The 12,898-nt window shown below is 35.9% G+C and overlaps 2 protein-coding genes across 3 annotated transcripts; both read left to right on the top strand.

The window, feature by feature from the left end:
* Positions 1-411: 411 nt before the first annotated feature.
* Positions 412-1,044, top strand: LOC125469552. Its single transcript, XM_048566954.1, has one exon. The coding sequence runs from the start codon at positions 412-414 to the stop codon at positions 1,042-1,044; it is 633 nt and encodes a 210-aa protein (XP_048422911.1).
* Positions 1,045-5,282: 4,238 nt separating this feature from the next.
* Positions 5,283-11,480, top strand: LOC125469690 (golgin candidate 1-like). 2 transcript variants are annotated; one of them, XM_048567373.1, is made up of 21 exons: positions 5,283-5,614; positions 6,315-6,392; positions 6,655-6,704; positions 6,796-7,440; positions 7,552-7,614; positions 7,800-7,877; positions 7,981-8,184; positions 8,393-8,449; positions 8,531-8,605; positions 8,694-8,765; positions 9,164-9,226; positions 9,331-9,429; positions 9,624-9,695; positions 9,817-9,885; positions 9,990-10,037; positions 10,118-10,213; positions 10,346-10,422; positions 10,554-10,599; positions 10,676-10,774; positions 10,861-10,905; positions 11,007-11,480. In XM_048567373.1, the coding sequence occupies exons 1-21, from the start codon at positions 5,587-5,589 to the stop codon at positions 11,076-11,078; spliced, it is 2,136 nt and encodes a 711-aa protein (XP_048423330.1). In that variant the 5' UTR covers positions 5,283-5,586; the 3' UTR covers positions 11,079-11,480. The 2 variants fall into 2 exon arrangements, with proteins under 2 accessions (XP_048423330.1, XP_048423329.1); XM_048567372.1 differs by having other exon boundaries at positions 9,618-9,695.
* The last annotated feature ends 1,418 nt before the right edge of the window (positions 11,481-12,898 follow it).

Raw genomic sequence — 12,898 nt, 5'->3', positions numbered from 1 at the left:
CTTTTATATACACACACACATATACATATACATGTACATATAAATAAGCACTAACCAAAATATTAAATCAATATTTGGAAATGCAAATTCACTCACTCATCACACCGCGTGAACAAACTCTCCTACTTATTTTGCATTTCTTGATCTTTCTCTTAAGATTGTAACACTCACTCGCCATAGAAGAGAATGATATAAATCTCTACCACTTCATAATTATCAACTTAATCTATTTATTTATTAAATAATAATTCCTAACCCCTTTTTGTTTTTTTTTGGTAAACATTTCCTAACCCCTTTATATACCTCCTTCCCCTTCCCCTCACAAGATCAAACTAACCAAAAAAAAAAAAAACACAACCTTCTTAATCTCTATCTCTCTCCTCTCTCTCTCCTTCTCATCCAATTATACAAATGGAAGTAGAACCAAGCCCGCCGGTTGTGGCAAAGAAATTGTGGAACTTAGTACGCATAGCGTTCTTCATGTTGCGCAAAAGCTTATCGAAGAGCAAGCTTATTGTTGACCTCCATTTGATGCTCAAACGTGGCAAGCTAGCAGGCAAGGCAATAGCCAACAACCTCATGCTCCACCACACCTCCGCCTTCAGCTGCCGCTCAAACGAGGCCCTATCCTTCATCACTCCCCGAGAGTACGAGTTCAGCTGCAGCAACAGCCCCGCCGTTCACAACCTTTTTCATTTCAACAAGCGCAACAAACACCACCACCACTATTTTCCCAAAGCAACCAGTGCATACCAATACGACGACGTTAGCACTATGAGTGCGGTTCAGAAGGTGCTTGAGATGTTGAACAATGAGATTGCAGTGGAGGCCTCGCCGCTTGTGACATTACCAGGGTTTGGGAAGAGCCCTATGGTGAGGCAGCTGAGGATAACGGACTCGCCGTTTCCGTTAAAGGACGAAGGTGATAGCCAGGTTGACAAGGAAGCTGAGGAGTTTATCAAGAGGTTTTACAAGGATCTCAAGTTGCAGAAACGATCGGCTACCCTTGAATCTCCATCATACCATGCCATGCGTGGTCGATGAGATGAAAGAATGTACACAAAATTTAATTTCACTCGGTTAATTAATTTCCTTGAGTACTCTACGGTTAATTTGTTTCTGAGCTATTTTGTGATTTGCACATAAATGTATATTTCCACACACACAAAGGATTTTGTATGTGCCGGTTATATATGTAACATCACTCAATCTATGTACGTATAATCGGATTTGAATGCATAATATGAGAAAAAAGTTTTGTATATTACTGACACATACTATTATATATTTTTCACGCACGCTAAGTATTTACTTTTAATCCTTTTATTAAAAAAGTATAATGATTTGGAAATTGGGTGTTAGTTTAACGTGGATATCTACTAGTTGCCTTTTAAACTCTTAGATTTAGATGAAACCAAGGCTCTCCCTTTGGAGAGCAATAATTTTGATTCTTGTATTTTCCTTCCCACCGTGTCTTTTAAAACTTTTTTGTTGTCTTCACTCGTGGGTCTTCATGAATGTCTTGAGTTGTGGTTCTCCTATTATTTTGGGATCAGGATTCTCTCCTAATTTAAGAATGAGGATCCTCATGACCAAGAGATATGGATCGTTGGATGAAAATCCAACGATTATAATTATTATAACTTTAAAGAGACCCCTTGTTTGTAGCCGTTGGATTTTCATCTAACGGTCCACATTCATTGGTCATGAGGATCCTCATCCTTAGATTAGGAGAGGATCTTGGTCCATTATTTTGGCCTTTTTACGTTGTGTTTATTTTGTTTACGTTGAAATTGTGTGTAATATTTGAGTGAGCCTAATATGCGAGGATTGTGAAACAGAGCTATATACTTCATCGACTTTTGAAATTATATAATTTGATTCCATCAATCTTTTCCTCGAAGTTTCACCTATCACAACATTTGCACTGTTTCGAATTTGTACCGATATTTATCTTTTCGAAAAGGAAAACATGTTTGCTGGTAAGAAAAGAGAAAAAGCGAAAGGGTGCATATATAAACATATATGTGTGTGAATCTCTCTCTTCTTTTTATAAAGCTATGGGGTTGTACCTACTGCGACTGTAGTTGCAACTTGCATGGTAAAGAAGACTTAAAGAGAGAGAGCGTTATGTTTGTCTTGGTTTCACATCTGTGTGGGATTATTGCCTTTCCAGGTTGGTGAGTAGGAGCTTTGGATTTATTAGGGTTTAGGGTTTTTGTCTGTGTAGTCCACTCTTTGTGATGGTGATACTAGTGGTTGTCTGGTTCGAAATTTGATTACGTTGTTAGGGGAGCTACAATTCAATTTTGCCGATCGATGGTCCATGAACTGAAAAATAAAGATAGCCACAAATTTTCAGATCTAGCTATACTACCATTTCGATGAGTTTGTCCAGATATTTGGTCATTTGCACTAAATTATATATTTCAGTTTCTTGTTCTTTTCGTTTTTAGGTTAGTGATTAATCAAATTATGGCTGTGATTTCAATAAGAAATGTTGAAGTTGACAGCAGCGTCTTTGTCGTCAATTATAGCCTCGACTAACACTATGAGCTCTTGTGATAGATTTTCAGTCCACAAGTTGGGGCAGGTTATTCGTATAATTAAGACAAATGGGGCAATCAGTAGACATCTTCCTTCCTTTAACGGAAAAAATGCAATAATTTTGAGAGAGAAAAGAACATTATTACAAATTTGATGGGAGGGAACGTTGTGAACATCGATTATTGTGTTATATATATATATATGTGTGTGTGTGTGTGTGTGGAGTTGGATTCATGACACACATTTTTTTACACAATTTTTTAGAAATACTTTTATGAGACGTACTTTGTAATGTATTTTAATGATCTAATCCGTCTATCTTTTAAAAAATCATTCATAAATCATCTTTACAAAAAAATAAACAAATTCAAAATGGTTAAGACATTTATTTGTTGTGAAGGAAATAGACGAATACGATTCTACAAAGAAATCCTAAACCCTTAATCCAATTATCATATAATTTCAAATTTACACGATTTTTCGTACACATGATATTTGAGAAGAAATCTAAAAGACATAGAGTTTGAATTATTGAGCTTTGGACTTCACACCTAAAATAACTTTGTCCTTGTACCATGAAAAAAAAATTAGAATTTCACAGTAAAATCAACTGGTATCATTTTGTGCTTATCGGCTTCAGGGATCAACTCCGATCCTAACTTTTCTTTTCCTTCCCATTTGTATATTCTTCTTTTTTCATTTCAGCTATATTTAATTTGTATGATAGCAGCTGAAGGGTCCATCTCATGTTTTCTTTATTTCCATATTTTGATCACTTCTCCAACGTAAAAATGATATGTGCGGCGTGCAAATCTTACCAAAGAAAAATCTGAGAAGGTTGTCTTTGTAATATATGGAGAACAGAGTAGTTTCTTGAAAAGAAACACAAAAATAACTTGAGTCCGCTGAAGATAATTAGGTAACAACACATGCATGCATACGAAGAGGAAATAAATTAATATTTATTACCCAGCATGCTACTATGATGAACTGATTAACCCACTGAATAAATTAACTGCTATATATTTACTGCTCAATAAACTCGTCCATACATATTTTATTATTATTATTTTTGAAAAATCGAAATAACATTACAAAGAGAATCCTCGACGAATCTTAAAACCATACAAATCAAACTTTAACCTATGCAATGTTACATTTGGAAAGTTAATTATTAAACCAGATACAAGAATGATAGTAATTATAACCTAATTCAAGAAGCAAATCCATATGCTGTCATATTAGCTTCTTGATAAATATGATTAAGGGTATACTTCAGAATTTGCTGAAGAAGTTGTCAGATATCTTGTATTGGTTAAAAAAAGGAGGTGAATGATTGTCAGAATTAGCTTTATAGATCTTGAGGAGTAAAAAGAGGAAGAAACAAATGGTAAAATAAAAGAAGGGAAGAAAACGACTGTAATTATAAAGAGTAGGTGGGAGATTGCGATGTATAGTTGCATGATTGACGAATTCTCTCTCAAGCAGTAAAGAGCCTCCTATCTCTCTCTGTCTTGATTGATCGATGCTTTCATCCTGTGCTTACTAATATATACGAATCATCATCGTGTATATATATATGTATATATGTATATATATGTGTGTGTGTGTATATATATATCGATGCTTTCATCCTATGCTTATTAATATATACGAATAATCATCGTGTGTGTATATATATATATATATATATATATATGTGTGTGTGTGTATTAATATCCATATCAATATCAATATCAATATTAATACATATCTATTTTTTATTTATTTTTTGTTTAATTGCTGAAATTCTGAGGAGCCAATGGCACAGCCGCCCTAGTAGACGCGTGCCATGCATGCTTGCATGATTTATTTGATATGGACTTGTTTGATTTGGACACAATTAAATTCTTAAGCACTTTCTCTTCAAATCTTCATATTTGATTCAACCTTTATATAATTAATGCACGTGCACTACTATTGATCTTGATCAATCAGCAGAATTCTCAGAAGCGCTTTTATTTTAAGCAGCAGGAACATCACTGTACTCATAAGTGCTTTTCCTTGAAGTAGATTCCAAATTATTATTATTATTATTATTATGAAAAAAAGTGTTTTCTAAAGCATTTGAAAATGCTTTTGAAGAGAGCGCTAAAAACGTTTTTACAATCTACAAGCTCTTTTAAGTGTTTCTTCCAAATATTGCTAAAAGCACTTGTGGAGCCAAACAATTGTTCGTCTCAATATACTTACCATTTTCGAACAAAATCAAGTGCCCATACTTTTTTTCGGTTGCAAAATATTAAATTTAGGTTGAGGGGAGGCTACTTCATCAGGATCAAGACATACCACAAGTCTTTTTGAGAACTTATAGATGGGGTTTTACCTCATGTTTTGGTTTTTATAGTTCGTCCACTAAAAGGGATTGCCGGCAGCCGCAATCAAACCTAGGACTTGATTTAACAAAGAAAACGATCTATACCAACTCAACTAACACTTATTAGCAAGTACCCAAAATTTGACCCAGAAAAAAAAAAAAAAAGACTATCAAAATATTATAAGGCCCATATAGTTTTAGGCCTAAGTTTTGAACATCTAACAACATTTGATGGGCCAATAGTTTAAGCCGAGTGATGCTTTATTTGGTCCAAAAGCCCAATGATGAATCCACCACACTAGTCAACGTCACGAAGTTGTCCTTACGCATTATCCACGTGGCAAAGAAACGTCCAAATACGGATACGGTGGTCGTGATCTCACCTGAACAAACTCGCCTCTGTTAACGCAAAACCTTCGTCCCAACTAACGAGTCACGACTGAGCCACAACTCACCCGAGTCACGACTGCCTTCACGCCTCCCCGAGCTAGTTGAGAGGAGGACGCATTTCACGCAGATCGCAGGAAGCTTTTACGCCTTCGAATTCGAGCATTTCGGTTTGGCAATCTCTCGAATTCGAGCTTTTCCGTTTGGCAATCTCTCCCATTTCTTCCATGGAAGCTGCTCCATTGGTCAGTCTCTAAGCCGCGGTTGTTGGTAGATCCGAATTCGGTTTCGTAACAATGTCTTCGTGGCTCAAGGCTGCCGAAGGTTCGGATCCTCTATGTTTGTTCCTATTAATTTTTTGTTTTTGTTAATTAATTTGGTTTTGCATTTGGATTTTGAATGTGTTTTGAGTTTGATCTTATGCTTAATCACTAATTGTAATTATTTGAGGTGTTTTATGGATAATATGGTTGCGATAACCCGGTTAAATTTGGATTTGCATATTTGGTGATTCTGATGTCATTGGCATTGGGCATTCTTTATTGAATAGTGTTTAGAACTTCATTTCGAAATAGAAATTTCAATTTGGAGTCATCATAAACTGAAAAACGGCGATTAAATAGTAATATTGAATATATTGTATATAGTGGGGAATCCGCATTTCATGAATTCTGCGAATATGATATGAAAGTGAGCCAGAGAAATTTGGCTAGTTATTCATATTAACATGTGCGATCGATGAATAGCTGCAGATCTAGTGATGAATTATCAGCAGGGGAACGTGTTCTTCTTGGGTATCAAACCGGTATTGTCAGTTCGGTCTAGTCCATAGGATACGACTGATTAAGCAGTTAATAGTCATGATCCCTATTCTAGCACCTGCACCACCCATCTTATACCATCTACGATTGTTTACTATATAGATCAGCCCTGTAGAAGCTCCACGTCAGAGTTCCTTGTATTACTGCGGCAGTTTCTTGTGCCCATGATGTGTAAAGTTTGTAACTTTTTTCTTTGGCCTCAGATTTGTTTGAAGTGGTTGATCGACGGGCAAAGCTAGTTGTCAGTGAGTTGGATGATCAGTCGCCTTCCCAGTCACCAGGTATTATCTTTGAATTGTCCTGCATCTTTTATTTTTGTTTTGGTTTGATGTCTGGACGCTGCCAAAAGACTTTACCGACTAATGAGCTGGTGCCTCCTCTTCGTTGTTTTTACATATGCTGTTAGGATGCAGTTCAGAGCCTTATTAATGGGTCCTAGAATATTAATCCATCAGCCCTTACTTCATCAAGTTACTGTCTTTTAGATAACTTGAAGACCACCTAATTGTTGCAAATTTTTATTGATGTTTTACTTTTCTGAAGCTTCTAATGGACAAGGATCTCAAGCCAAGAGGAAGAAGTCGAAGACCAAGGTATTGCCAGATTACTCGTGAACGTACAGTGTGCTATATTTCACGCATGGGTATATATATAAAGTTTGTGGTCTACATTGGATACTTTCAGGCTCAAAAGAGACAGTCCACAAATGAATCTCAGAAAATGAGTGATTCTGCAAGTGAGCAGATTAGTACGTTGACCTCACAAACAGACGTAACACCTGAAAAAGACAGCGATGCTCATCTAAATGAAAATGGTGGGGCACCCTTTGCAGATCCTACAAGTCAAACCATCAATGAGCAGCAACAGAATCATGAGAAAGATCCCATAATGAGGATTCCCTTAACAGAGACACGGGCAATTGAAGTTGGTGAAAGTAATGCTGAACGAGCAGAAGCTTCAACAACTCTTACTGATAGGGAGGCTAATACATCAACTTCGAATGGTAAGCTTGTCAATGAGATTGACTCAGATGGTCATGAAGAACATCCTTTGCCGTCACCTGCCAAAGAAGTTGAGGTTGTGGATGAAAACCATCAGGTTGAATCAGTTGATGCTGGCCAAGATAGCAAATCTAGAAATTCAGATGTTCATCCAGAAATTGACCAAGGGAGAACAGAATCTATAAATACTGATGCCATCAGTAACAGAGAAACCCAACCGAAAGTCGCTGATGGCAATGAGGAACCAGTTGTTGAGAAAAATAAGCTAATTGAGCATAAATCTGGTAGCTCTCCTGTGAAAGTACAGGAGCAGGATCAAATTGAGGAGGTAAATTATTTATTATGAGATGATATCTCGTGTGCATCTATGCTTTTTGCTTTGAATCTAGTTAACCTGCCATCTGGCTATTATTGAATAGTTTCTTTAGTTGGTGTACAGGCTCAAGGATTGCTTAAAACTGCTGTTTCCACTGGTCAGTCTAAAGAAGCAAGGTTAGCGAGGGTAAGCTCTACTGATTTCTGTTTTTCTTTCTATCAGCCGATCTCTTGTAAAGGGTCACCATAAGTCGAATAAGCCTGTTTCACATTTGCTTTAAGAAGCTTTCTGCCCCCTTTAGAAATTTCTTATTGGTTTGAAGTTTTCTGTTTTAGTTCATTGTTAATCTTTTGGTTATTATTGATTATTAGGTTTGTGCTGGACTTTCATCCCGACTTCAAGAATACAAATTTGAAAATGCACAGCTAGAGGAGCTTCTCATGTCAGAGGTGAGATACATTCCTATTTTATATTTCAGGTTATGTGAAGTTTCAACCGTTGAGGCATATGATCTAATGCTATTGGTATCTCATGTTACTGCTACTTTGATAGAGAGAGCTGAGTAAGTCGTATGAGGCTCGCATAAAGCAACTACAAAAAGATTTGTCCACATCTAAAAGTGAAGTGACGAGAATAGAGTCAAATATGGTTGAGGCCTTGGCAGCAAAGAATTCGGAAATTGAGGCACTTGTCGGTTCCATGGATGGACTTAAGAAACAGGCTGCCTTATCTGAAGGGAATCTGGCATCGCTGCAGGTTCATTACATGCACCACATTTAATTATTAATGCATGATATTCCTCTCTATTTCACTCTCTCTCTATGCCTGGTTTGTGTGAAGTACCTTGTTCGACTTTTTCATTATTCTATTCATGCAATTATGAATGTTCTTAACTTAGATTTTTGACCAGTTTGAGGCTTAAATAATAGCTTGATTATTATTATTATTATGATTTTCCAATCAGGCAAATATGGAGTCTATGATGAGAAATAGGGAGCTGACAGAGACAAGGATGATGCAGGTTAGAGTTTATGATTTTTCTTCTTTGCATGTATTTGGATCTTATCATTTGATCCTGAAATATTAGGAAAATACTCTTCAGGCTCTTCGAGAGGAGTTATCTACTGTAGAACGTAGAGCAGAAGAAGAGCGTGCCGCACATAGTGCAACCAAAATGGTATGTACCTACAACATTAGTATTATCAGTAATTTCTGTACTTCTCGTTATTTCCTTGAACTGCGATAACCACTTTCTGGTAAAACAGGCTGCCATGGAAAGGGAAGTAGAACTGGAACACAGAGCCCTTGAGGCATCCACAGCTCTTGCAAGGATCCAGGTAAAGTGAGCGCTTCTCAAGTTTGTGACTCTTTGCTATGCACCATTACTTGATAAAAAAATAAAATTATATACCATTATATTTATGAATTTTTTGATCTCTTTCTTCTCTTTAGAAGCTTATGATTACTGAGATTCTTAGTTCCTTTATACATGAACCATATAATAATGCTTGCATATTAGGTTTTTATTTTCTGATGAACTTGTTACAATATTTTGAAAGTTTTACAAATTTTGTTTTGTCAATGAGCTTTTTTCCAGGAGTTGTATCTATGATTCCATGTTCTGTCTCTGAACTCTGAAGACATTGCATTTTCATGCTTTTCTGGGATTTCAATGAATTATACATATGTGAGTTTGAGCATAATATACTGAACGTTCCAGTGCTTCCCTATTCAGAGAATAGCAGATGAGAGGATTGCAAAGGCATCAGAGCTTGAGCAGAAGATGGCATTGCTTGAGGTAGATTAAACATTCTATATTATATTTGTACTAGTGTTTTTGTTCATGTCTGGAACATAATACCGTCTTAAGATCCTTGGATAATTAACATTATGTGCCATCAGGTTGAATGTGCCAATTTAAATCAAGAGCTGCAAGATATGGAAGCTAAAGTTCGGCGTGGGCAAAAGAAGTCACCAGAAGAGGCAAATCAAACAATTCAGGTATTCTTTGTGATTTCCATTTTATTTCTGCATTTTATTATAGTCTAAACTTCAAGTGTGATTTCTATTACTTGGTAGTAAGTATCATCTCATTGTCACATGGGCGCCCAGCCCAGCCCAAATTAGTTGAGCATATTTAAAGCTTCCCCACAGTATTATTGTACTCACTTACGGTTGTGAATACTAAGGTGCAGGCATGGCAGGAAGAAGTGGAACGTGCACGCCAAGGTCAGAGGGATGCAGAGGGCAAGCTTTCTTCGTTGGAGGTGAGTCCTTTGTTTGTTGCTCAACAGTGTTGTTATTATCAGTTTATAGCTTTGTGCTCTGAAATTTTTGCCTTGTCGAACAACTTGTTTATATAACACTTCTTGAAATGCTTGATTTCAGGCCGAAGTACAAAAAATGAGAGTTGAAATGGCTTCTATGAAGAGGGATGCAGAGCATTACTCACGCCAGGTGATACTGCTGCCTCTCTTTTCATATATCTTCATCATACAAAGACTTTTACTAGGTTATCTCGAGCTCTATGTTATTTACAGGTTATATTTTGCATTTTGCAGGAACACATGGAGCTAGAGAAACGCTATCGTGAACTCACTGATCTACTGGTAATGTCACTCAAGAACACTTATTTAAATGGTCAGATGTCGCGTCTTTATTGACACTTCTTGTTCCATTTATTATTCAGTACTACAAGCAAACACAATTAGAAACCATGGCTAGTGAAAAAGCCGCAGCAGAGTTTCACTTGGAAAAGGAAATTAAGCGTATCCAGGAAGCACAGGTCTGTTTCTAGGTGTTTTATGCTGCTTGCATGATAGTTTTTGTATAGATTCAAGAGTCCATTTACTTTGAATTTTTTAGTACTCATATGTTCCCTTCTCTATATGAAATTATGAATCCATATTATATGCAGGTGGAGGCTGAAAGAAGTAGAGTTTCCCGTCGGGCATCAGCATCCTGGGAAGAAGATGCTGAAATGAAGGCACTTGAGTATGTTGACTCTTTTAAAAGGAATTTTTACGTGATTTCCCTTCATTCTTTTTGCATCTTGTTAAGTACCAAGTAATATGTTATAATTGTTCGTCTTTGGATGGAACTTAACGAAAATATAACATCTTTAGGACTCTTCCGTTGCATCATCGTCATATGGCTGGGGCAAGCATACAGGTAAATAATTTTCTTACATCTATCACCATTCTTGTTCTCGGTTCCTCACTCTTACGTTTCACCTCATCTCATGCAGTTGCAGAAGGCAGCAAAAATGTTAGATTCAGGAGCAGTCAGGGCCACAAGATTTCTCTGGCGATATCCAACAGCTCGACTTATCTTACTATTCTACCTGGTAAAACAGTTAAACACGTGTTTAAAGGCAGACATACTATTTGGAGTGTATTGAATTACAAAATAACCGGAATAAATCATATGCAGGTATTTGTACATCTCTTTTTGATGTATTTGCTGCATAGCCTTCAGGTATGGATACTACTTCAGCATTACAATTTGTATGAGAAGCCGACATTCGGTCATGATCCAATATCGTATCTATATCTTCTAAATGTGGATTCTTTATGCAGGCTCAAGCAGACAATTTTTCCGCTAGAGAAGTCGCAGAGTCCATGGGACTTGGTAACACTAACTTACCGTGATTTGGTAGTTGCTTGCTCCATGCCAGAAGCTACTTCCGCAAAAATGACAATCATAGGATGCGTCGTTCGTATGAAGGTATACATGATTGCTTTTATCTCCATTCTTTGTCGAGGATGCACGCGTGCGAAATGTCGATCATATATGTTCTGTCGATGTTAACAGGCTCCATCGTAATAACATATGAGTCGCTGCTTTTCTTCATCTTACAAACTTTGCTTCTGCTCTGCAGATGCGAAGATTTTCTTACATATATATACTTGGCGACTTGTGATTCTTTCATTGTATCCTCAATTTTTTGTGTGTTGTCAAGAAATATTTGTGACCTGATTGAATGAAGTTGTGAATGTGAATTACACATGTATATTCATCATTGTTAAAGGTTCAAAACTTGTTTCAAAGTATCACTGAGTCGATATTTTATTCTAAACTATTTTATCAGAGTCGTGGAATTTTGACTCGGGTTCAAAAGAATGTACATGCGACTGTAATCAACCGGTTTAACTGACATCGGTAACACATCACCTTAAATCTTCTTTTTGTTGTCAAATAAGACATAATGTAATAAAAGTAGCCCTAAATGTTTCAATGAATTCAAAAAGACAGAAATTGATCGTAATTTTTGAAAAAAAAAAATTTTCACACTTTTTTTTTTGTTTTCTTCTACACATTCTTTTTCAACTTCTTCAATTATATTTTATTCCAATTACTTGAATAGTCTTTCCTAGTCATAGTTCCATTTGCATTACGAAGAGAATCTCAAAAGCTCGATTTGACAAAGGCAGAACAGATGATAAATCTGAAGCTGCACATGTAGATAAAGTAGGTCGGTAAAGTACATATAGCAGATTCTTCGTTACGAAAACTTCAAACTTAGCATCCAAGTCACTTCCTTTTTCGGCCAAATATAAAAGGCTTATTTTTAATTACTGGAATTCGACTTTAATTTTATTTTATTTTTTATAACTCAAACATGATTACTTTTGTTTTTAAAACTTAAAATGTTTCTTTTCTTTTTTTTGTCAAATTCGCTCTATTTTGATTTTATTTTATTCCCTGAAACACGAAGTCAAAATTCGCTTGACTTTCTGGCGTTGTTTACCTACCATTACCATTTCCATCTCGCGGCGAGAACTCTCATCCTCTCTTGCTAACTGTCAACCCGGCCTCTTCCTCTCACTGTTTCTCTTAATTGATTTGACATCTGTCGAATTGAATCAAATGTCATCAGTTGGGCATCATTTAAGTGCACTAGGTTAATCAAATTCTTTTTTATTTTTTTTAGATCTCTGCAACTCAAGCACATCATCCCAAAAAAATTCAAATCTTTAATTTCTTCATTTAAAATAAATATTTTCTGACTGTTGAATGTGACACATAGTGGAGATTTATAATCAAATTCATCTCCACCATGCATTAACATTCAAACAATTCATAGTGGATTGAAGAAACCAAAATATGATAAAGTAGAACAAATTTTATATTTAAGAAAGTAAAGCGAACCTTTGAGTGAGTTACATCTAGTGATATCAAAATCGACTTGATGCACAACTAAAAATAAGCCAATATAAAAAACTATTGGAAAATTTATTTAAACCCATGCAACCTCTTTTTACACTTAATTTAAAATTTTAAATGTTAATTGTCTCTTTTATCCTATTGCATAATTACTATTAAGTACAAAATGAAATTAATAATAAAATTCAAATTTATCAATAAACCCAAACACTATAATTAAACCCTACGATCATTCTTTGTTTCTACGTTTATGAATTTTTTGTTCATTTGATTTCAATTTTTTAGAGTTTGGAAGATGAGTATT

This window comes from the organism of the source record quoted next, unplaced genomic scaffold (assembly GCF_019419815.1).
Source record: "Pyrus x bretschneideri cultivar Hongxiangsu unplaced genomic scaffold, Pyrus_bretschneideri_v1 Contig44, whole genome shotgun sequence".
NCBI classification, from domain to species: domain Eukaryota; kingdom Viridiplantae; phylum Streptophyta; class Magnoliopsida; order Rosales; family Rosaceae; genus Pyrus; species Pyrus x bretschneideri.
The sequence above is the reverse complement of the archived record's forward strand: the minus strand, read 5'-3'. Positions and strand labels throughout refer to the sequence as shown.

Coding starts and splice junctions, on each gene's coding strand:
- LOC125469552 (XM_048566954.1), top strand. CDS start 412: ATGGAAGTAGAACCAAGCCCGCCGGTTGTGGCAAAGAAATTGTGGAAC.
- LOC125469690 (XM_048567372.1), top strand. CDS start 5,587: ATGTCTTCGTGGCTCAAGGCTGCCGAAG. Junction 10,038..10,117: donor GTGAACTCACTGATCTACTG/GTAATGTCACTC, acceptor TTTATTATTCAG/TACTACAAGCAAACACAATT. Junction 10,775..10,860: donor TTATCTTACTATTCTACCTG/GTAAAACAGTTA, acceptor AATCATATGCAG/GTATTTGTACATCTCTTTTT.